This window comes from Pithys albifrons, chromosome 2 (assembly GCF_047495875.1).
Source record: "Pithys albifrons albifrons isolate INPA30051 chromosome 2, PitAlb_v1, whole genome shotgun sequence".
Classification (NCBI taxonomy): domain Eukaryota; kingdom Metazoa; phylum Chordata; class Aves; order Passeriformes; family Thamnophilidae; genus Pithys; species Pithys albifrons.
The window spans coordinates 68,609,690-68,635,437 of record NC_092459.1 but is presented as its reverse complement, the minus strand read 5'-3'; the positions used below and the strand labels follow the sequence as shown (position 1 = coordinate 68,635,437).

Below are 25,748 nucleotides of genomic sequence, written 5' to 3'. Positions count from 1 at the left end.
AATTTTGCCTGGACACATGATTACCTGTGCTTTCCAGCAACATTATTTCTGTCTTTTCTCTAGCAGAGAAAGACCTAACCATTTGAGGACAAAATTTATCCTGTAAAACAAGAAAACGCCTTCACATTTCCCAGCATCCAGTAGAAATGATTGAATCTGATTTGGTAATCCATCCAATTCAAGGTTGTTTGAGTGGCCAAACCACGTTAAGGGGGGAACAGCATGGGAGAATGATTAACTTAATCCTCCTGCCTTGTTTGTTTGATGCTGCCTCACTCCAGTGTGAGTCAATAAAACTTTGTGCACCAACACACACAACTTCCAGCACCCACCAGCGAGGCCAAAATGGGGATTAGCAAAGCTGCCTTTCTCTTTCTGTTTTTGTTCAGCTCAGGTAAGACTCCTTTGCTTTCTACTTGCCTGAGTGAGACTGGGGCCAAATGTTTGCAATCTCTATGTGGTGAATGTAGGCCCTCAAATTCCTGTGTCACCACTTCCCTGGATGGTGGTGGAGTCAGGGCTTGCTGGCCACCAAAAGCTGCTGCTGAATAAAGCAAGAGCTGTAGTTGTTCCAGGGCTGTGCTTGTTAGAGACACCAGAAGAGCAGCAGCCTTGGTGTCTCTGTTAGGAACTAGTAGCTCCCTGCATCCCTGCCCCATGGCCAGTCAAAGGCTCATACAAAGATGTGGCTATCACTGGTTTCAGCAGCCTTTTATCTCGGGTTTTCTTTCTTTTTTCTGTTATTGCCAAGTACTGTGATCCTTATTTTGATTGTTTTAAAATTTGCTAATGCTTGTGCAAAACAGAATCACAAAGAAAATGGAAAATTGTTCTATGTACTGTGGTTTTAGCCTTTTTCATAGCCACAATCTTAACAGGAAATTTTTCATTCTGTGTGATAGGAAGGCCAAAATCTGGCCAGTGTCAGTTTTTGGAGTATTTTTGGTGTGAAAAGATATTTTTTTGGAAGGTAGTAGAAAAAAAATAGTAACACACAAGACCTGAATATGTCTTTTTATATTTGAGTTTCATAGCTTGCAACTCTTGCAGAAATTTGAAATATAAATATTCTTTGCCCTGAAAACCTTAAATTCCAATGAACTATGAGATTCAAATCACACATCTTCTTTCAGGTGTCCATATAACCACACAGTCTCTTGTGATTGCATTGAAAAAATAGAGTTATGAGTGTGCCAATGTATATAAAAAGATCCAAGAGAGTAAACAAGCATTTTACATACGTAGTTATAAAATATAAAAGAAGATAACTGCTAGGAAAAGGTATGGGTAGATTTTATCTAGAAATATTTTACATACCCTGGCAAAAAAACATCTAGCTGTTATTTAATGTTAAGAATTATCAACTTAGTTCAAATTCTAGTTTCTAAGGTTTGTTTTGCAGAAAAATAGCCTCAGTCAAATGAAACACCCTTCTCAAATAAGTAAGAATTTTATAGGAGGGAGGAAAATAAAGAATTTAGGCTTTTATGTGCAATACTTTATGTTTTTGTTTGCAAAACCTGTATCAAATGGCAGTAAATATTTGCATTTCTGAATAAGATAGTAATACATTTTTCAAAGACTGTAAAATTCCATAGACATGGGGGGAATGATAGCAGGAAAATTTATTGTGTTTATATTCAGATTGCATATTTTCTTTTTTTTTTCTCAAGGTATTATGCTCTGTTATATAAAGATAGCAGAAAAGGATGAAAATACTTTTATGACTCAAATCAATTATGAACCTGTTGATATTTCAAAAATAAAATGCTGCAATAATAAAGAAAATATTATTGCAAAATGTCAAAGCAGAACAGAGTTAAAGTTGCATGGAAACTGTACCATAATGGGAATTCTTTACTTGTTTTTCTCTTCCTTCTGGAGAGCATTGCAGCATCCCTATGACATTGTTTTAACCTAGTTTAATGTTTTCTCTCAAAACTCATTTCTTCTTAATGTTTTTGTTTTGAAATAACTAGTGGAATCCATGATTCTTCTGCCTGTCACATGAAATTTCACTGTATCCTTTTTCACTTATTCTGGTTTTTTTTCAGCAGCTGTCCTTTTCATTCATGCATACTGTTAAACTACCTGTTGAACCCTAGGGCTAAACTTTTCCCTGTCTACATGCAGAGAAAACCCTTCAGTAATTTCTCTGAGTTTGCAGGGGTATGTGAGGAAGCATAATTTGGCTTTCATCCCTATTTTATCAGCTCTTACTTGTAGGTGCAAAATGATCTTTAAGAAAATAGTCAACTGCAGGCTGAGATACCTCTCAGGTGAAGAAATTTAATACCAGGAGGCACACAAGCCTGCTTCACACTAAAAGAAAAGGAAAGGGAGAAGCTGTTGCCTTCCTCAGCTGGAGAGACATTTCACTGAACAACCCCGTGGAGTCCCCGGCCACAGGCCATGGATATGAGTGGGAGAAGGGGGCTTATTGTCCCTCCTGCTGGCTGTGGCTGAGACACACAGGTGTTAGAAAAAATATAGAAGGAGGAAGAGGTTCCTATGTGCAGCATGGCTGTTAGGCATGAGAGGGCAGTCATGGTCTGGTTCATTCCCTGTATGCCTTTTATTCAGCAATTGTGTAAAGCCAGACACAAAAACACAGAACAGAACTAAGATGTACTGCAAAGACTATGGGCCAGCTGTCTATTTGGGGTTGAAACTATGCAGGACATGTAACTCCCGGTGCAAACCACTTGTCAGAAAAGTCATACCCTCATCTGATAAAGAAATTGTAAAAATCACAGGACTCATGCAACTCCATGACCCACAGCTGGAAGTCATGAAAGTCACAGTGCTGTGAACTAAACTAAGCATTTAGAGATCACATAGCTGTAACAGGAAAATACTAAATGGAGAAATCCCTTACAAGGAGGACAGTACTTGAACACTTTTTTGAGATAACTATTAAACATAGCTGTACTTTTTAGCATCCTATGTATTTCACACACAGCTGCAACTCAGAGGTTGTTACGTGAATTTATTTACCAATTCAGTGTCTTGAGTTAATTCATTGCAAAGGAGGGCAACAGCTGATACCTTGATTATTAACTTCAATACAAAGTTATTACAAAAATGACAAACTGAACCCTAGTGATAACCCTAGTGACTGAGGATGACTTGCCTCCTGCGAGAGTAAGAGCCTTTGAAAAGAGGTGACTGATAAAACTGAAGTCATTCTATGGGGGTAGATACCAGCAATGGACCAACCTTGTTTCACATCTTTCCTGAGTCCCATTTCTCCACTGTCTTCAAAGTAGGTGTGGTCAGTGGTTCCTCTCTTCAATGCCTCATTTTTTTGCTCCTTGGGTCATCTTCTGTATTCCTATCACTTTATGCCCTAGGTTTGTGGTACTTGTTATGACATTCGGAACAATACAAAGCACTGTTCAAGCCACTCTGTCCTGCCTTACATTGGTTTTCAGAGATGCTGCCCTTTATCACACCAGGGAAGGAAGATTTATCCATATTTTTTCACAATTACTCCAATTATTTCAGCAGCTAAATGATCATGTTGCACAACTACGTGACAAAGTTTGACATAAAAGTTTGAAATAAATCATATCAGCATTTATATTTTCACCTCTTTCTCCCTTTTTCCTTTCAGTGCAAGGAAGTGTCCTTGACCACTATGTGAGAACAGAGGGAGCTTGGCTGCTCAACCCAATGAAGCAAATTTATAAGACAAATAGTGAAGAAGAATGTGCAGAGCAATGTGAAAATGAAAATAAGTTTGCTTGCAGGTAATTCCCACTGGTTCCCATATATATCTTTCATTGCAAATGATAGAGCAATCCGCCTTATTTACCATCAGTCTAAACTTTCAAGGGATTTCTTAGGAGTACGTGTGTTTGACCTTTACTGGAAAAACAAAAGATATATACAAATAGAATGCCTGGGACATATGGATGAAGACTGTGGAAACAGAGAAATTAATAAAATTGTGTTGAATTTTTATTGAAAATCTTTACACCTTGATGCATAGCTTGGCACTCTGAAAAGCAACTTAACATGACTTTATCAAGACTCTTGCACTCCTTGTGCAACAAAGAGTCATAATTAATTTCTTGGACACTTAGGACAACAATAATGGCACTGCTTATGTTCATTGCATTACCTGTCTTGCAGATACATCCATTATTCTAAATTTTACCAGAATTTGTACTTACATAACTTCTATTTATTTTGAGAAAGAGATGGACACCTAAACTTTAATAATCCTAAACTCCACTTCCAGCCAAGGTCTCTCTCTGCACTTGCATTTAACCAGGTTCGGGGGGCCAGAAAGCACAGAAGATGTTGACCAGTCTGTACCACTGGCCTTTGCTCAGGATGCTGTCCAGGGGGGATTATTGCTCTGAGTTTAAGGCTTCTGAGACTTTTGTACCAAAGACTCAGAGCCCATTAAAATCCAGCAGTATAGCAGGAAACTGGAGCAGTGAGGATAGATACCCATTAGTACAGTGGGACACAGTCCTCACGTATGGGGCAGGGGGCTTTTCTATTCCAATCTTCATGAGTTCTCAGCCTGCTACTTCTGCAGCACACCTTTCTGAACTCAGTAAACTGACTGTCTGCAGGGCTATTTTGAGCACTTGGTTCTCCTTAAGGCTTTTATTCAAGGCAGGTATACCTGGTAATGTTTTGAATGTGAATTGTAAATTAGTGTTTTAAATCAAAAGGAAAAATGAGATTTATTTTAAAGAGGTGCAACACTGAAGGATGAAAGGGGTTTGCTTACTGTGTGAAGTACCACCAGTTCCCTTTTATTCAGTTTCCTTCTCTGAAAATCACAGAGGGCAGAGCTTCAGTAGCACATGGGAGGGAGGGAGGGAGGCAGAGAGGGCAGGTCTGTATATTTTACATTATATGTTCACATTTTTCAGGGGATTATTGTTCCCTTTTAGGGCATATTCAGACATAATATCATTCCTTAGCTTCTGCCTCAGGTCTGAGCCTACCATCATCTTACACTGGAGGGACATCGGGTTATTGCATCCCTAATTAATTATGTGAGATGTATTATAATCAAGCAAGAACAGGTGCTATCTGGCAGGAAAGGATATGGGAGAAGAAAGGCAAATATTAGGCAGAGTGTTAATATCAGACCAGCACTGCAGTGTTCTCACAACAGTGATTCAGACCAATCAGTTCAGATCAATACTTCAGACTACTTATCCCACATTAGCAGTGGATTGGTCCATGCTCCTTAGCTCATCCCTACTTATAAAGTTAATATAAAGTTAATATAAAGTTAAGACAGCTGAGTTGAATTGGAGGTAACAGCCCTTGGTGTAATTTTGACCCAGGACAGCCAGCACTTCCCAGACAACTCATGGACATGGTTGTCAGCAATGGGTACAGTTGTGATTCCTCTCCTTTGGGGAGAGGCTGTGTGAATTTACAAGTGCAGCCACACTGGAGCCATGCCAGCTGATTGCAGCATTACAGAATGTGCTTTGTTAGTGTTTCCCTTTGTATTATAGACCAACCCACTGAATGCCATGCTGTTGTTGTACTTTTGGGGGTTCAGAAAAGGAATTATTTAGCCTGTCAGGATTATATTGTAACGGTTACACCATCTGCTCCAGTTTTGCAGACTTACAGCTGAGGCACTTGCTGAAAAGACAAAAGGCTGAGTCTTACAAAGTGCTTACATTGCTTCATGTACAGTGATTCAGAACAGTCATCACAAGATAATTTAAGGTCTTGGATTGTTGTGTTTTACCTGCTCCTTGGCAACTACTGTATACTATAGAATGTCTCACTCCTTGAAGGACCACTAACATTTTTGAAATAAGGTCAATGTGCCTTGTGCATACACTCCAACATGTTTTCTGGAATATCTAGCACATTATAAACTTCCTTTATTCCTTGTTATGATTTGTTCTTGCAGTTTTCTTTCAACACAAGTTTGGTATGACAACTTAGGAGTCAAAATCACCACTGAAAATGTGAGCTGCAATACTCAGTGATTTGAAAACCTCAGTTTATCTTAAATATCACAGAACTGTAATACTTGCTAAAATGATAACAGAATACTTTAAAAGGTACTCAGGAAAGCAAACATATTCACCTCTTGTTTCTTATATTTCTCTCTTCTCTTAATTTCAACAGGGCCTTCTTATTTACCAGTAAAGACCAACAGTGTTTAACATTGTCTGAGAACACCAAAACAGCAATGATATTCAGAAGAACAAATGCAGTTCTTTATGAAAAAAGAAGTAGGTCTATGTATTTTTCTATATTATTTCACTGAGATATGCTTTCACTGGGACTCACTACTGTAAATGGGAGCTAAACCTACACTGGGTGAGGCAAAGTGGGTAGGTCAGCCTGTACCTAACCTGTTCCTGGGATTAGTCACAGTGCTGGTATAACTGGTAAAGATTTCTTTTTTCCCCAGATTACTGCTCCAGCATCTTTCCCACTCCCTAAATCCTAGGGTTCACGAGTAGAAAAGAGCAGTATTGCTTGGAGAATGCAAAAGGTGCTGGGAGTAATGGAGATGCTTACGAGTACCTTCTCTCCCCTTCTTTGGAACCAGCCAATAACCTATGTCTGCATTTTTTGTATCTCTGCTGAGGATACTGGGAGAAGCTATTTGTGCTGGCAGTGATTTCTGAGGCAGACCTTTGCCCACAGGATAACTGCTGGAAGCTACCAAATAATATCATTTTTATCACTACTGAAATTTCACTGATTACTTGGGTGGGACTCAAATCAACTTTATTTTATTTGCATACATTGTCAGAAGTATTAGAGTATTAACTGTGCTTCAGATAAAAATTATTTATTTTTATAATATCTGTATATCATTATATGATCTTTATACTCTTTAATTAATGCATTTGGTGACATTTTTACCCTAATCTTATTTTCATGGCATAATTAATTTACTTGGTGAATTTTTGTACTCCACTTTTGTACATATTTTACTTCTGATCATGTTTGTTATAGATGAGGATTATTTGACAGAAATGCATTTGGTCTATAATTCTTTCTGAAAATAGGAAGTCTGTCTCTAAGAAATGGCATCCATTCAATTTTTTATCCCATCTCTTAAAAACCTATCACCTTATGCCAGATGAAGAACAACTATTGGGTTTTAAGACTATTTTTAATTACATAATCAAACATGGGGCTCTTGCTATATACAGGGAAGAAGGAAGGTAGTTTATTTTTGATGTAACAGAAGTTACATTGTGTTGTTCTCTGATTTAGTAATACACAAGGGAGAAAGGACCTCCTTAGTGATCATTCAGATGTAAGATAATGTGGTAAACTTTAAAAAGAATTACTACAGTTCTGTGCTAAGTGACTTTATGTAAATTATCTTTGACCATTTTCCAATTTGTAAGTTTAAAAAAATCTTAATGCACTTGAGAATATTCAGAAATTGGAAACTATATTATCTCTCAAATGTTGGTCTCCTTCAACAAAGAAAGGTGCATGAAAAGCTAAAATGAACTAGGTTTTCGGCTGCTGCAAATCATGTCATTGTTGTGATAGACCAGTTTCTAACTACAAGTCGAGAATCACAATAACTAGACAGTAAATATCCATGAACTCCTGAAAACTGCATCTTGACTTCACTGTTGACCTACAAAGACTTGTAGGATAACATAATGTTATGTGTATACAGCTGAAAGAAGATTTTAGGTAGTTCAATGGCTTTAGTAGCTCAATAGCTTTAGCTAGTTTGCAGCTGAACATCCTAGTGAGATTTAGTTCAGACATTGTGGATATAAGGAAAGTAATTTTTCACAAAAATGGTAGGTAAGCACTAGACCACATTGCCCAGATAGGCTGGGGAGCCTTCAGCCTTTCAGATACTTACTGGGCAAAGCTCTGAGCAATTTCATCCAGCTCAGAAGCTGATCATGCTTTTTAGGGGGATTTGGACCAAAGACAACTGAGATTTTTAAATTATATCCAGAAGCAGATGGGAATTTCAATAAATCAAGTAATTACAAGAAATCTTCTGCAATTTCTATTGTAGAAGGAAAACTGAATAAATCAATTGCCAAGTAACAAAGTTAAGAGGCTGAATGAGTAACTTACACGTAAATAATCATATTGGTTTTGTTTACTGTGAGGATCTGCACCGTGATTTTGGTTTATTTTTGAGATATCCCTTGGATTTACTGAGGTTAGAACTGGTCCTGAAAGATTCAGTGAGGATTTATTACTATATTTTTTTGGACACAGAACTTTAGTTTCTTCAAAACCAGAACCTCACCAGTACAAACATGAAAAACTTGTTTGATGTGATAAAAATGTACGAAAATTACACCTTTGCCCACAGAAACCAAAAGATGGAACTTGATATCATGGACTTCAAACACAGCCTATTGTGTATGTGTCAGATGGTTTCTCTGTTGCTTATGGTTTTATTTGAAGAGTCTCAAATAATTATGAGTCCATTCTAATTATATCATCCATTTAATCTAGTGTTGCAGAACAGAATGGAAAATGTAGCTTTTACCTAGGCAGATCACATCACTGTCTCCTGCCGCTGCTGCTGTCCAGATACTTCAAGGAAACTCCTTTCATATGCACAGATGCTTTTGCAATACTATTGCTGAAATTAAGAGTATTTTTTTTAAGTTGAAGGAATCATTCAGTGAGACCTCATTGCTATTTATCATTGCGTTCAAAGAAAAGGATGATAATTAGTATAAAACTGACAGTTTTAAAAGTTATTTTTTCTATAGTATGAGCTATAAAAGAAAAAGTTAACTTTTTCTGATTTAAAGTAAAAAGATTTGAAGCTGCGTTTGGGAATTGTTATCTACAGATCTGTTTGTAAATAGTTAACCCAAGGGACACTGGTTGAGCTTGGGGATCAAAGTTAGTCATTTGTCATCAGACAGAAAAAGATCTAAGGGTTATATAAATGGTCAAAAGTTTACACAAACAGAAAGAGTCAGCACTTGACCAAGTCAGTGTTCAGTAATTGAGGGGTTTAAGGTTATTTTATTGCAAAATTGTTTGAGGTATCCAAATGGCTTCCAGCTACAGTTTCTAGAGTAAACTTTCTCTATGTATGCATTGAAATAAAAGTATGCCCAAAGGTACATCTACAAATCCAAGTCTAAACCACCTATTGGCCCTCAGAAAGCCAGGACCTTATTTCGGATTCAAATATCCATTCTTTTCACTCCAGGCAAGACAGATATGTGTAAAAATGGCATTATTTCTCCAGATTTCTGTTAATCTTCTGCTTGTACGTCAGCTTTGTTACAATTTTGATGCAGAGAAAAAATGTTGCAAAACTGGCTCTGCACAGTTGTGGTTGCTCCCACCTCCTGGGAAAAAAAAATTACAACATGGAGCTTTCAGATCTTGTTTAATTTAATGATTATTAATTTAAACCAATTTAATGTTTTAAGGCTACTAACACAAACCTCAGACTTATTCAGCATTACAATTCCCTTTGTCTTATATAGAGACAGGATTTCATTGCTAATTCTTTCAGTCCTTATTTACCATTTTTTAAATGAAGACACTATTAATTTCCAAAATGTAAGACTGCAAAAGTATATATAATATGCACTTTCAGTAAACTATCCATTTTATATTGTGCAGGAAAGAGTCAATCTTTTAGCATATCATGATATAATTAAATATCATTCATCACGTGGTGAAGTTTAATGAAAAAATATCATCTGAATTTATATGAACTTAAAAAAATTGCATATTTAAACTGGTAAAATAGTATGTGTACACATCTGTGCATATGTTTTGCTGTCTTCAGCTGAATTCAGGTGACTGAAAATTTGATTTTAGTTACTGTGCACAACTATAATAACATCATAGGAGGTAAGGAAAAGAGAATCTATTTCTATTTTATTATAGTGCCAATTTAAATGTCAAAGGTATATTTTATTATTTAAATCTACTATAGCATGTTCCCAAAATAACCAGGTTGTGTTCCACTCATTTCTCTGGAATTCTGATGTGGAAATTTTTTCTTTCCCATACATTTTGGTCCCAATTAATACAATTTGGACATCGGGTAACTAGTAGGTTTTAAAATGTGAACTGTCTATTTTTGACAGCATAAGAATGTCAAAATATGATCCAGTGTATTTAAATGTATTAACATGAAAATGGATTCTTTTTATATGCTAGAATCCAATGGACATGTCATGACACTGATTAAATAAGCACATATCATTTCAGTTTATCTTCTAGAATGCAAGGAGGGAAAAGGAGTGGATTATAGAGGAACAGAAGCCAAAACTCAGAAAGGTGTGCGATGCCAGAAGTGGGCTGACAATTACCCACATAAACCAAAGTAAGGCCTTTTCATATCTGTTTATGTATTTTTCTGAAATTTTGTTAAGCCATGCATATGTGCTACTTAGTCTTGTAAGCAATTTGTTTGGTGATAAAAGTCTTCTTGTAGAATATTTTTTGTACCTATCTAGAACAAAATAATTCTCTAATCTGAGTTGTAACTCAGAGACCTCCAAGCGGTGCTACATGATCAACAGAGACATTGTCAGCCTTGGCAGTTTCATTTAAATGTTGTGGTCCTTACATGAGCAAAATATTAGATAGGGAAGCACCTGGTTCCACTAAAATAAGAATTTTCTATTAATCTCACCCAGGCAAGAACTTCTGCACTTGGCCATAGGTATAATATGTGGCAGATGGGATAGAGGAACATCATTTTGTCAGTGAATCCACAATTAATAGGGTAGTATTTCTTCTGTTTAATGAAAAACACCTAACTGGATTTATTTGGTAGCCTTCTATTCAGAAGTTATAGCATTCAGGTTACAGAAGACTCTCTCATACAGCAAGTATCTTCTCCTTGTGACTCCCAGGAAACATGTCCCAGAGGTACATGATATCTTGACTGGGCAGTAATTGCTGGAAACCAAACAGCTAAAGTGAATGCAAGTATTAAAGACATGACTGGCCTTAGAGCTGCCATATTTCCTGGAGTCTATTGCTATGGCACTTCTAATTCTTCAGCAACGCCACATAGTGGCAATTAGGAGACTTCTAAAGACCAACATCAACAAATTGGTCCTCAGATAAAGATTTCATTTTAGAGTCCTCAGCTGAACAATTGTAACACTTGCCTTATTCTGTAACTCCATTTAATTCTGTTCCAGTTATACACCTGAAAAATATCCCAATGCAGGACTGGAGGAAAACTACTGCAGAAACCCTGATAACGATGAAAAGGGACCCTGGTGTTACACAACAGATCCTGATACCCGATTTGATTACTGTAACATCCCTGAGTGTGAAGGTCAGGATACACATACTGACTTCTTTCCATTTTTGCAAAATGTGTTCAAGAATGTGAATTTGTTCAGATACTTTTATTTTTAATTGAGTAATTGTTCCAAACTTGAGTTTGATTCAACCTCAAACTTTCCAAGGACATTTACACCACCACTAAGGAAGATATCAAAGACCCTCAAAACAGCTATTTAAACTACTTTTTTCCTCAAGATAAAAAAATGCTATGTGAGTGTATTCATATATCATAGCCTTAGAATTCAACCAAATGACAATTGCTAGTACAAACTCAACAAAACATGACAGTAGCATGGCACAGATTTGAAATTATAGCTTAGTAGTTTAAATTTAGCTCTTTTAAGAACTATAGTCTACAATGCTGGAGGTATTTTTAATGAAATACTATAAACTGTTACAGTTGTGTGTGTATATATATATATTCATATACATATACGTATACATATATATACATATATACTTATACATATATTTATACATATACATATATATTCCTCTGGGACTTTCTGGTTCTCATTCTGCATTGTTCCTACAGTAGAATGTATGCACTGCAGTGGAGAAAACTACCATGGAGTAGTTGCAACAACAGTGTCTGGGCTTGAGTGCCAGCGCTGGGACTCCCAGAAGCCTCACTCTCATGGATACCTCCCAGAAACGTGAGTCAGATTCTGCAATGGTCTATTTAATGTCCATGTTGACCTCAAGATCATCCTTTCCCAGATAGGATAATTGTTATAGACATTAGTGACATATCTTAAAATTTGTTTTTCCTGTTCAGCTTTCCAGAGAAGGATCTGAGGATGAATTATTGCCGTAATCCCGACGGTGAACCTCGACCCTGGTGTTTCACTACCAGTTCAACTAAGCGCTGGGATTATTGCGACATTCCTCGTTGCAGTGAGTCTGACTTCCAGACTTCTAGGCACAATGACCTCTAGACACAAAGACATCTAGACAGCTTTGAAACAGGGTGGTGTAAGGAGCTAGAATAAATAGAATAGGCCTAAAGATATGGGAAAGAATAAAAGGCTGCTGAATTTTATATCAAAGGAAAAATCACCTTGAAATGAGCATCTGATAACTCTTCCAAGGTTGGACATTTCTATTATAGGCATTTCTAATGGTTTTGCCTGGTCTCATCTCCCTTCCTTGATGTGTTTTACCATGACCAGGCATTTCAGCAGTTTTAGGGTTTCTTCTGATGTTCCTGTTTTGATATCAAACAGTTTAACTCTTCCTGAAAATCCCTTGGATTTGTTTTCTCTTCCAAATAAATTCTCCACCTTTTCAGCTTTATTTTCCCTTAAAGGCCTGTCCTTGCCATGATACTTTTCCTTGGGACTTGTTTCCAGACCTCATCCTTTCTGTCTCTCACCATTTAAGAGTATTCCCTTTTACATCTACATCCAGACCTCTACATATCACTGATGTCCCTGCCACTTTCACCCCAGTTTTCTTCACAGTATTACCACTTGCTCATTTTCCAGCTGTGTTCTTATGTGGCTGCTAGTACTTTACCATCCTGACTTTTGTATCTTGTAATGGATCCTGACTGCTGTAAAGGGGCAAATGCAAATGCCCTTCCGGCAGCCAGAGTGCTTGTGAAGAAGATAAAATGGGAGAAAGAAAAGTTAAGAAAGGTATCTTTAGATCTTTTCTCTGCCTTTTGGACTTTTCAAATATTTTGGTATTTAAACCTGCAATGAAAGCTTAATTATAAAGCCCAAAGTGTTTTGGTTTGTAGTTTTGGTTTCTTTACTATGTCTAGAAGACTGAATAATTCCAGTTCCTTTTTCTGTAACAGCAACACCCCCACCAGCTCCTGCACCAGGACGTCAGTGTCTCTCAGGAAGAGGAGAAGACTATCGGGGCACAATAGCTGTTACTGAGTCAGGAAACACCTGTCAGCCCTGGAGTTCTCAATCTCCGCACAAACATGCTCGCACTCCCGAAAATTACCCCTGCAAGTAGGTGAAAAGTCTCTGTTACTCAGTGTCCATGAGAAGTACCAAGGCACAGAATTACTTCAGTTTTCTTCATCTTTATTGCAAAGCTCTTCAGTTACGCCAGCATTCATCACCTGAGGGATGTTATATTCTCAAATTTTTTGCATGTTTATTTTTATTCACTCTTTTGTTCTTGGATACCAGTGTCTTACCTTCTGACTTTCAAGTTCTGCTTGATTGACTTTTTCCCTCCTCATTTCATCCTTTTACTGTATTGTTGCTCCAGTTAAGCAATGTGGAATAAGAAAGTTACAATTATGGTATTTGCTTGGGGCTAAGATTCTTTCACCTTATGTTTCTGCTGTGCTGCTTTTGGCCTCAAAATATTACAGTCTCTTAATTCATCCATCAAAATAGCAGGTGTCTGGTTTAGCACATCCAACGCACTAATGAATTGCAGTTATTCATACGGTATTAGTAAATGACAGCAACAGTTGCCCACCAGTAAATACAGCAGTAAACCCATAAGCAAGGAGCATTCTCCTTTTGTTCATAACTTTTAACAGATTTCTATGAAAGACTTTTATTAGCCAGGTTTCTTGTTTCAGGGGCCTAGATGAAAACTACTGCAGAAATCCCGATGGTGAGAAGATGCCGTGGTGTTACACCACCAACAGGACTGCCCGGTGGGAATACTGCAACATCCCCTCCTGTGATCGGACAGAGACAGAAAACCCTGGTAAGGACAGGAGACAACAGGAAGTGGAGGGTCATCATGGGTCTTTTTGAAAAATCTGGAGAGACTCTACTCAGTTGTATTATTGCTGTCATTGTCAGCGTTGCCATGTATCAGTTGAACACCAGGGTCTGATCTGGAGCCCAGGCTAGTGTGTTCAATCTGATGGTTAATTGCAGAAGGTTTTAAGTCACCCACTGACCCTGATCAGGAAAAATTGCAGTCACAGAGGTTTTTCATTTTGCCAAGTGATAATTACCTTCACCTTTAAATTTTGAAATGTTTCATGGAAAATTTAATTAGCTTTACATACCAGTTCCTGAAAAACTGAATCCAAAGCAAAACCTAAGATAATTTAAGAACACTGAACCAAGAATTCACAGAAAGCAATCAGAAGAAAATTCTTCTTGCACAAGGGAGTCTTGTTCCACACACGTACCTGTGGCAGACACAGGCAGTCCCCTACCCTGAAGAAGTTTGGATCCATATGTTAACTATTTGTCTTGTCAGTTGAATTAAATCTCCATGTGTGACAGTAAAAGTGATGTACAAGTGCTTTTAATCTGGCATATCATGAACTTTTTGCAAACATTTTTTGAAATATTCCTGTTGATCTGCAGTCTGAGAAGGATTCTCCTACAGAGAGCATACTGTGGTGGTCAGTGAAATGCTCTGGCTTGTGTTCTGTTGGTTTTCAATGCTCATGTATAAATGTCAAAGTATTAAGATGAAAGAGACTGGTTTCTGTTATTCACTACAGCTGTTGATGTGCCTGAGCAGGCTCAAGTTACTGAGGAGTGCTATCATGGCAATGGTGTGACTTACCGTGGTACAGCTTCTTTCACTGTCACGGGAAAGAAATGTCAAGCCTGGAGCTCAATGTCACCTCACCGACACAACAAAACATCAGACAACTTCCCAAATGCGTACGTGTGTTTCCCATTTCCAGGTTTGAATGGACAATGATCATTCATCATGAACTTGTTTTGATTTGTATCATCATTTCCCAACAATGATTTCCAAGCTGGGAAGGGAGTGTTCTTGATAGAAAAATCATCCCTTCCTTTTCTTCTTTTCTAATGTAGAAATATTTTCTATTAACCTCCTCTTGAAAGAAACCACAGTTATCACTATTATGCTTCAAACTAATCAATTGTGTTTATACATTGCTTCTAAAGCAATTAATAGTTATCATCAATTTTTCCTTGTATTGAAATTAACTGTTTCTATTTATTACATTATTCATGCATATAATTCTATGTCTTCTGGTCTGCAGGTCATTAGAGCTTTGAGGAAGGGTTGTGTTCTTATTCCTAACATTTACCACTTATTTATTCCAAAATACAAAAAAAATCTTTTTAAAAGCTATCACTGTGTTTGAAAAATTAAAAATAATTATATCTTTGCTATGCATGAGTGCATTTACTTATCTGGATTTTTAAATTATATTCTACTATAAGCATTAATTAATTAATAAGTATTTGGCGTATTTAAATATTCTGTATATGTGTTATCATTTCCTTATGGTGGAAAAAAGATTTCAACTAGCAATGACAGAATGTATATGATAAATGAAACACACTAACCCTATAACAGACCTGCTTTCCAAAATGTTCTTTTGAATTGTCCCCAGAGCAGTGGCACGGATAGGAATATAATATTTGCATTTGTAGGGACCTGAGACAAAATTACTGCCGAAACCCAGATGCTGATAGTCGCCCATGGTGCTACACCACTGATCCCCGTGTGAGGTGGGAGTATTGCAACTTGAAGAGGTGTGATGACCAAGGACCACCTTTACCAAATCCTCCTCAGACCACACTGGAACCAAATTCTGGTGAGAATACTTTCAGCTCCCCCAGAGATGCTCATAACCAGAAAGCTGTTTTTTATGGAAACATCCTCAGGAATTAAATAAGGATGAAATACAGGAAACTCTACATAAATATGGAATCCACTCTCTTCATTTTCTGAGCATTCTTGTACAACTTTATAACAGGGTTTCTGTATTTGATTTTGGACTAATATCACCTCTTACATATACTACATCTGTCAATACTGGAAACAGATGGCTTCTAATGTCCACACTACTGTGGGAGGGCAATTAGCAATGACAGTAAATGTAGCAGTGATGGCATTTTGCCAGCAACTGTTCCAAAAAGTCTTTTCCTCTGACACGCATTCACATTTCCAGGGTTCCATCTCCCATTAGAGGACAGCTGGCTTTTTTAAATTCAGTCCAGATGCAACTTTGTTATGTAGTAGATGGTTGGAGGATTGCAGCTTTCTTTTTTTTTTCTTTTTTGCTACAGCACATTTTTCTGTTTATAGGGCTAAATATTTTGGTGGAACATGTATACTGCTTTTTACCTACTGTAAGACTTGCCATTGGACAGATATCGTGACCACAAGGAAAACACTTCATGCATGCATGACTTCTGTAGACATGAGGGATCAACTGATTCTAAGCTTCCTTGATTTATGACTTTCATGATCATGGACAAAACTTTTAAAATGCAAGGAAATTAAAATGTCATTTTTAGCCATCATTGACACTATGTTGTCCTTCTTTCCGTGTCTACATATTATGTAGGTCATGTAAGTCCCAGTAGTATTTCCTCAAATTTATCTCTGCTTCACCACAATCAAATATGGATGTGGCTCAACAGCCCTCAGCTAACAATAATTTTTTTTCTTCTTTCTTCACAGACTGCATTAATGGTAATGGTAAAGACTACCGTGGCACAGTATCAAAAACTGTGAGGGGCAGAACTTGTCAAGAGTGGAGTTCTCAGAGACCTCATAGCCATGATTACTTCACTCCCACAACTCATCCAAGAGCAGGCCTGGATAAAAATGTAAACAACTGTTCATTTAATACTTCTTGTCATTGAGCTTTGCCTATCTTCTTCAGGGTCCTTCAGTAAGCATTTTGTGACAGGTCTTTGCTAATTAATTTCTTTTCTTCAGTTCAATCCAAGAACCTGATCATGATACTTCTTGTTGACCTGAGCAAACTGTACTTCTGTGGGACACAGGGATGCCCATAAGCTCTACTCAATGCTTCTGCATCACAACCAAAGGGCTTCAGATGGGCACTTGTTTCTCCTCACTGCTGAGGACTATCTAGAGTTGGTCTGTGGGCAGCATCTCAGTTTCCTCTGACAGAAAGAGCACCTGGTCATATAATTCAGTGTTATGGGTTTGGCCAGATGGGCCCAAATTCAGGCTTTAAAGTTGAAATTAGGCCTGAAATTGTCAGCTGACCTGGACAGTAGTAACAGGGACAGGTGAGATGGTGATGAATCCAATGTTCAGTGCAAGACCCTTAAGATGCATAGCTTATGAATTGCAGTTCCCAGTCCTCTGGTAATTCCCCCTCCAGTCCTTCAGCCTCTGCCACAGCCCATCATACAAGGTTATACATGTACCTGACCCATCCTGTAAGACAATCTCTATTTCCACCTTCATCTCCCTAGCCCTAGCACATGTTCTCGTCATTAGTTCTCTAGACTTGTAACATTCCATATACAATACTTGCCTAATGTATGAAAAACTCTGTATGTGATATAAAAACTTGTTTAATGTTGCTAAACTGAACTATTTTCTTTCACAAGGTACATGACTTTAAAGCTTGCTTTCCTCAATTATTTGATGGCATCACATACCCTGTATTGAATTCCAGCTCATACTGGGAAAACTCCCTCTGAAGAGCTGCTTGCCATAACTTCTTAGTTCTTGCATTTGTCAGAGACTCTTGGTAGCAAATATTTTCAAATATTTTCTTGGTAGCAAATATTTCACTGTAGGGAGGGGAACTAGAAAAAATATGTGGTAGCGTGCAGTTGTGTGAAGAGTCTGTGCTGAGCAGAGATCAGTAACTATGCCCAGTAAAAACCTAGAGAGTGATTGAGCTAACCAGGGACCTCACATTAGGATGAACATTGCACACCTGCACCACCATAGGCACCACCAGGTTGTGCTAGAGAACCTTACACCATACTCACTTGACCCAGAGTTATGCACCCAGACTAGATGTGAAAAAGACCTCAGGACTGACCCTACTGGCTTCTACTGCAGCGAAAGCAGGAGTGGTTTAGTGCTTTAGAAAACCTCATCCGAGGTCAAGATCATCTGCTTTTTAAGAAGTTAGAAGTCTGAGGTTGCACTATTGAAGCTTACTGTCTGAAGACAGTTGAAGAAGTTTCATTTTTATTACCTCTTTCTAAACTCACAGAGTAAATAGAAAAAAGACAAAAAATTTGACAATAGCAATTGATGTCATTTACAACAAGAATTTAAAAAATATTTCCCAAATTTAATTTAGTTTTATTTTTAAACTTTAATTGGTAGGCTTTTTTATTTCATGGCTAACAGCTTGTATATTCTTTATTACAGTATTGCAGGAATCCTGATGGAGACGTGAATGGACCTTGGTGCTACACAACAGACCCAAGAAAAGCCTGGGAGTACTGTGACATTCCCAAGTGCCGTAATTATTCCTTTAAAGACTAGTTGTATCCCTTTCCTGTAACCTTTTATGACCACTGGAATCCCTTCAGTGATTAGTCTGAAAGACTGATCCAAGAGCAAGAGCTTTAGATTGGAATTTAAGGCTCTTGGGAACTGATGGCCAAAGTCTATGTCTGAAGTCTTAAACTGGTGCTCATTCTTTGAAAGTCCCAAGCGCATCACAAGATACACCTTGGGCCCACTGAAGCTTATGGGGTTTTGTGCCCTGTGTTTCAAAATAGAATTGTTCCAACAGAAATTTTCCTTGCTCTTTCCCACTCAACCGGCATAACTCTTTGTGTGGCCAGGCTAAACAAGGCATGCTCTTATTTCAGAAACATTTTTGCACTCCATTCTCATGTGACTCTGCTTCTGTTTTCGATGAAAACCATATTGACCCTCCTCTAATATTGCACCATATCTGATGTCTGGAAAGTGTATCTGACCCTAAATATTTAACCAGATGCCTTTTTCTTTGTTAGTATTATTCAAGCCATTTAGTACTCTGAATGAGGCGGTGCAAGAAAGTGTACAATGAGAAAAGTTTACAACATTTTGATTTCTAGTCTTTTAATGTGTAAAAACAACAAAAGCTATACTAGGAAGAGGGATACTTTCCACTCAAAAGAAGGGTGGGTGCTTTCTTGCTAATTTATCCTCTCAGCTGTGAGCAGAAGAAAATTTGATCTCATCAAAACCCCAAAATGGAGTAAACAAGAAGAAAGATGTTCTATAACATGCACACACTATAGCTGTAAAAATAGTACTACATTGAAAGCGTTGCACTGGGACACTTAGGGGAAAAAAAGACATTTTCACAAGGTTATTATTCAATTTGATGATTCACTTCTTTTTTAAATTAGTAGTTTTTTTTCTCAGATAATTCATCAAAAGAACAGAAAAAACATAGTGTTTGACCTTAATTTCATTAGTTAGTTCCTTTTGCTGCCAACAGATTCTAAGTTCTGTGTTGATAAGAGTCAGTTTTCCATGGCCAAACAAGAACTATACTTTTTAATAAGTCAGAGACATCTGAAGTACCAAATGATCCTGAGATAATAGTGGGCAAAATTTTGTTCCACAGGGACACAATTGAATTTCACATGCTATACCACCAAGATCAGTTTAAAACCTCTGCCAGTGCAACTTCTGCACTGCTAGAACCTGTAAGCATACATTTAAAGATGTTGGGAGAATTTTTTTTTTCTTTCTCTCTCTTTCCTTCTCCTTCACCTTCTGCTTTTTTTCTTTTTCTTTCTGATTGTAGAGCTATTCATGTGTAATTTGATGACCACTGGAACTGTATGTGAAAAAAAATACTAGGCATTTTTAAGTGTTCCAGATGAAGGCAACCTAACAAAATATAGGTGATACATGGCACAGAATTGCCTGAAGAGAATCAAAAGCTGAAGTGGCAACTGTAGCAGGTTCACCTTCTGGTTTTCTGAGTTCATAGTGAACATCGTCCACATACACTAATGTTTCTTGTAACACTTTTTTTCTTATTCTTTAGCTCCTGCTCAATATGAATGTGGAAAATCAAAGATCAGACCAAAGTTGTGTGCTCAAAGGATTGTTGCTGGGTGTATTTCTCATCCACACTCCTGGCCCTGGCAGATCAGTCTCCGTACCAGGTATGGCCATTCCCCATTACATTAGACTTTATATTCAAAGAAAGCTTGCCTCTCATAGGGTATTATAGTATGTGGTTGCAGCATTTTAAACTTGTTTTTAATTTAAAAATAGCTCACAGATAAACATTCTGTGTGGCAAACTTAGAGAGGTCATTTAGACAAAGAATGTTCTATTTTGTGACAAATACCCCTAAGATCAATAAAACCACTAATTTCAAAAACATTTTTACTAGAAGGCAGCATGACTTTTAACCTGCCACTGTATTCTATAATAAAATCAGTATCCTATGAGTAAATGCAACAGTTTGAAGTATGGTCAGTACAGATCTTGATCTGTCCTTCCATGTCAGTATCTGATCCTACTGGCAAAGTTACTAACAGAAGTAGGAATCAGGGCCAGTTGCAGAGCTTTCTGACTGTGATTAGAGATAGAAAAATACGGAATCTCTGAAATGGCAAACCTCACTGCACACAAGGTTTTCCAGTAATAGAAATACTGGTTAAGAGCAAAGGCCTCATTAAAATGTCCGCAGAGCACTACTATCATTATAAGAAATATTGTTCAAGGAAAGCAAAATGTTCCTTAATGAAACTGTAGAATAATGTCTTTAGTTTGTAAAGGCACATATTAGAAAAATTACATGATTATAGTAGAATTAACTTTTCCATCGTAAGCCAATGCCCTTTCTATGCCTTTCTGCTCTCTTACAGTTATGGCTTGCATTTCTGTGGGGGAACTCTGATAGATCCTCAGTGGGTTCTTACTGCCGCTCATTGCTTAGAAAAGTAAGTATCTGTTGTAGCCCACACCAACATCTTACACTAGATAGAAAATCAGAGAAGAAGCAAAAGAGGAAATAACCAACCTGAGCTGGTTGCAAACAGCTAAGAATTCAGTATTGCAAACAGCTGAGAATTGAGAATGGAGTACTGTGTGCAGTTTTTGTTTGGCACCACAATATAAAAAAGACATTAAACTATTAAAGAGCATCCAGAGAATGGCGATGGGTCTGGAGGGGAAGCCATATGAGGAGTGACTGAGGCCATTTGGTCTGTTCAACCTGGAGGAGAGACTAAGGGGAGACCTCATTGCAGTCTACAACTGCCTCATGAAGGGAAGAGGAGGGGCAAGAACCAATCTCTTGGCTTTCGTGACCAGTGACAGGACACAAGGAAACATCATAAACCTGAGTCAGGAGAGGTTTAGGTTAGATATCAGGATAAGGTTTTTCACCCAGAGGACGGCTGGTACTGGAACACTCCCCTGGGAAGAGATCACAGCACCAAACCTGTCTGAGTTCAAGAAGCATTTGATCAACACTGTCAGGGACAAGCTGTGATTCTTGGTGTGTCCTACATAGATCAGGATTTGGATTTGATGATCCTTTCAACTCAGCAGATTCTATGATTCTATGGGATTATGATTCTAATTGACCCATGACTATTTGTCATTCATTAAAGCTGAGTTTTGACTGAAAACCAGTGACAGTGATAACTTTTGCCAACATGATTTTGTGCATCACAATAAGGGATTAAGTTTACAGCAAAGCTGGCTTTCTGGTTTTGAGAGAACAAGGTGCCCAATAACATAAGTGGTCTATTTTCTGGGTGTGTATTCATCAGCTCACCATGTGCAACCTTTTCCAATAGGTCCTCACGGCCAGCTGCATATAGAGTATACCTTGGATTACACAGAGAAGTGGCATCAGAGCCATCAGTACAAAAACGTGATGTTGAGAAATTATTCAAGGAGCCACACAGGGCAGACATTGCACTGCTAAAACTCAGCAGGTACCCTTTCACCTTGTTCTGATAGGACAAGTTGATTAAAAAGTGTTTTCTGCTAGGTGTTGAAGAAATGTGTGTTTCTGCACACTCTGTGTTCAACGGGTTATTTAAGATCCTCTCTTACTTCTCTTTCTGCAGAAGCTCCAAGGCTTCAAAAAGTGAGAGGTCTGCCTCAGGTGGGGAGAAGGGCTAGGGACAGTGACCCAGGCTGGTAATGTGCTGTGTGCCAGCTGCTGGGAGGTGAGGCAGTGGCAGCAGAATAGGAGGAGGTAATGCCCAGAGGAACTTTCAGTCTGTTTCTACATGCTTCTACTTTGATAAGATAATGAGGACTGAAACCTGCAATATTAGCCTGACGGCATTCCATGTTGTTCTCATGCTGTGGTGGGCAGATTTCCTTTTCCTTTGGATCTGGACCGTGTGCAGTCAAAGAGCATGCACATTTTATGCAACACCCAGTATGGTCCTTCTTGCATCTGTTTTCATTCATCAGAATTGCTTTCTGTGGAACTATGCAATCAAAAGGAGTATGTCCACAGAGTTGCAAGCAGATGTGAACATATGGTTCTTGGGCTTTGATTTCTGTGGCTTCAACACAGGTCCAAAACAAATGCAGGTTCAGCGTAATAATGTGGCTTTGTAAAGGAGCCTTAGCTGCACCACCCAAAGGCAAGTCAGAGGGACATAGGTTCTGCTGCGTGCTAAATGTCCTGTTGGAAAGTGATTTATAATCAGACTGGATGAAGCAGAGCAAGCTAACACAGTTAGCATATGTAAAGTGCCACTAATTCACACCCTTTCTAACAGCTTTGCAATTAGGTTTTGTTGGAAATGCACTAGCCTAAATCAAAGCATTCTCCTGGATTTATGTGGGTATCAAAATACTCTAACTGTTCTTCATTTCAGACTTTTTCCTTTACATATCACTTTCTGAGGGATTTGAGCCTAAAAAAATAGTTTTCCACATCAGAAAAAACTCTTACCTGAAGCAAAGGATGTTTAAGATAGATGACCGAATGCATATAGTCTTTCTAGAAACCTGAAGGTGATATTAGATAAAATTGTGCTAATGATTGTTCCTTTTTGTTTCTTTCAGCCCAGCAGACATTAATGATCATGTAATCCCAGTTTGTTTACCAAAAGAAAATGCTGTGTTAGGAGGAAGAGAGGAGTGCTACGTGACGGGCTGGGGGGATACAAGAGGTGAGACAGCATTAACATATCTGAAAACTCAGGGTTTGGAGACTGGTATATACTCGTATCCAAACTGTATTCTCTTTGTACCCCACATAAGCTATTGATGAAAAACTTATTTCACCAAAATCATTGAGTACAGCCATTTTTTCCACTCTCTCCTGCTGAGATAGATTCTCCTAAATCACTACGTGCCATGTAAACTTATACCCTCTAAACCAATACAGAAAGACAAGTATCAGACCTAAGGAGCTGGTAATTCTTCTCTCTCAGTTCCCTATGCCTTCCCCCAAAGTGGGCTTTTACCCTACTGAGGATAGTTTTCTAGATTTAGGTTATTTCTTGATCGCATAAATGTGAGTTTGCTCATTCTCTTGAAAGATTCTTCCTCCCAGCCAGCCCGGTTCATATCTCACACAAATGTAACCCTCATTTTCAAAGCCTCCCACTCTGCCTTGATTGAGAAGTGCATTGCAACCTTCTCTGCCTCCTTGCCCATTGTGCCATTTTCAACTGTTTACTTCTTACCTCATTTCTTCCACAGAAAATACAAATATAGAGAAATAAAGTGGCTTGGGAATGACTCCCACAAATATCAGTGGGTACTGGATCCACATGGATGTAGTGTGAGAGCAGGAAAGTCATCAGTGCAGTGTGGATGTTGATGGGTGGTAGACGGTGATAAGTACCACCATACTGCTAATGCTTATTGATTTTGATATATCTTCATATTATGCATGAGAAGTATATGCACAGTGCATAAACACTATGCTTATTTTACTACTTATCCACATCCTGATGTTTGTTTTGTGAATATGATATTTGCCTTTGTCATTCACTCTTTTTTGGTTTTGTTTTTATTTGCAAAGGAACTGCTGGTTCTGGCTACTTAAAGGAAACTGGATTTCCTGTAATTGAGAATAAAATATGCAACCGCCCTGAATTTTTGAATGGTAGAGTCAAAAAGAACGAGCTCTGCGCTGGGAATATTCATGGTGGCACAGATACCTGTCAGGTAAGAAAATCTGGAAGCATCAGAGACACTGAGATCAGCTCAGTTGGTTAGAGCAGAGTGCTAATAGTGCCAAGGTTGTGGGTTTGATCCCTGTACAGGCCATTCACTGAAGAGTTGGACTCAGTGATCCTTGTGGAACCTTTACAACTCAGAATATTCTGTGATTCTGTGGTTTGGTTGTAAGCACATTCAAATCAAATAGTTCTTTACTTTCTGGGCTTTAGAGGCCAGGACCAGAAATATCCTTGGGATGTTACTACACCACATGGCATCTAAGATGAAAAATGCACATGGATTCTGCTCTTCCCTTGCTCCCTTGTTTGCTGCTAGGAAGCAGGGCAGGCAATTTTTCATATAAACCTGAACTACAGAGCACATGGTAACGCACAGATGCACAAGTCAGATGAATGGAAGCCAACTTTGATAAATGGTCTGATTTTTTTTTCTCGGACCACTTTGCTTGCCTCAGCTAGACTACCTCCAATGTCCAAGCTAGATCAGTTAAAAACCTGAAACATCTCAGTTAGCAGTCAAAGAACCATGAAGTGGAGCCTGCCATTCAGGCAAAACAAGGGCCAAAGGAACCGCTAATTTCCAAATGTCAGTACCACTGAATCATCTGGTAACAACAGGAAGCCCCGAAGACCTCAGAAAAGAGACTGAGGAAGTTCAGTTTAAGTTCATAAGGGCAATCAGATTCCTTCTCAACAAATTCCCTTACTGTAAAAATCATATAATGCCTGGGTGATGTGAAGAGATGCCTTTACATAAGTGTTCAGCAACATGCATAGAGAACTATTGCCTGGCTAGAACTCCAGTGTTTCTTTACAACTTGTGTGTCACTCACATGTAAGACATATATTTATTTCTGTGCCTCCTGTGAGAAGGCCACTCTTGCACATAGATCTGTCACTGAAGGAATCATCCTATTCTTTCTCTGTTTAGGGGGACAGTGGAGGACCTCTAGTCTGTCTCGACCAAGATAAATTTGTTCAACATGGAGTAACCTCTTGGGGCCTTGGCTGTGCCCAACCCATGAAACCTGGTGTTTATGTTAGAGTCTCCAATTATATTCCTTGGATTGAAAGTATAATGGAAAACAACTGATCTTGGGTATGAACTGCCCTCTCCTGGAAAGAAATATGGCAGAAATACAAGATTCCAAGTGCAATATTAAAGCAACAATCATTCATAAGAAAGTAAATAAATATGATCATCGATTTAAAATTGACATAAATTAGTAATTATTGCCAAGAAACCCAACTGAAAATGTGTTACCCTGTTTCTATATGTTGTATGGTTTGCTATGTTTGACAATAGACTTACACACCTCTGGATTACATGTCAAAAATCCCAACCTTAACTGTAACTGGACACCTACCTTTTGATCTTATATATTAGGTGCTACAATGATGTTTTCTTCTAAGGTGATCATTTCCCAAGACGTTGTGCTTCCAACAAATGAAGAAAGGAGAATATTTTTTATTTTGTGTGACTTGTCTGAGCCTCTTACCAATTTGATGCTACAACCTACAGAAGAATCTCACAGTACAAGTGTTATATGTATGTGAAGTTTTACTAAATATATCTTGTAGCATTAAATACACAGGATGGGAAAAAAGTAAGCAGAC

At 38.1% G+C, this 25,748-nt stretch overlaps 1 protein-coding gene across 2 annotated transcripts; it reads left to right on the top strand.

Annotated features, from left to right (window-relative positions):
• The first annotated feature begins 268 nt into the window (after nt 1–268).
• Nucleotides 269–25,747, top strand: PLG (plasminogen). Of its 2 annotated transcripts, none has more exons than XM_071549403.1 (19): nt 269–394; nt 3,617–3,752; nt 6,127–6,233; nt 10,198–10,312; nt 11,142–11,281; nt 11,831–11,948; nt 12,071–12,189; nt 13,097–13,259; nt 13,847–13,977; nt 14,735–14,900; nt 15,648–15,811; nt 16,684–16,832; nt 18,373–18,466; nt 20,000–20,120; nt 20,832–20,906; nt 21,771–21,911; nt 23,005–23,111; nt 23,972–24,117; nt 25,063–25,747. In XM_071549403.1, the coding sequence occupies exons 1-19, from the start codon at nt 346–348 to the stop codon at nt 25,222–25,224; spliced, it is 2,403 nt and encodes an 800-aa protein (XP_071405504.1). In that variant the 5' UTR covers nt 269–345; the 3' UTR covers nt 25,225–25,747. The 2 variants fall into 2 exon arrangements, with proteins under 2 accessions (XP_071405504.1, XP_071405503.1); XM_071549402.1 differs by having other exon boundaries at nt 11,828–11,948.
• The last annotated feature ends 1 nt before the right edge of the window (nt 25,748 follows it).

Bases quoted from the DNA above. Each gene is read 5' to 3' on its own strand.
- PLG (XM_071549402.1), top strand. From the start codon at position 346: ATGGGGATTAGCAAAGCTGCCTTTCTCTTTCTGTTTTTGTTCAGCTCA. The intron at 10,313-11,141 runs GTAAGGCCTTTT...ATTCTGTTCCAG, and splicing joins AATTACCCACATAAACCAAA to TTATACACCTGAAAAATATC. The intron at 14,901-15,647 runs GTACGTGTGTTT...TTGCATTTGTAG, and splicing joins TCAGACAACTTCCCAAATGC to GGACCTGAGACAAAATTACT.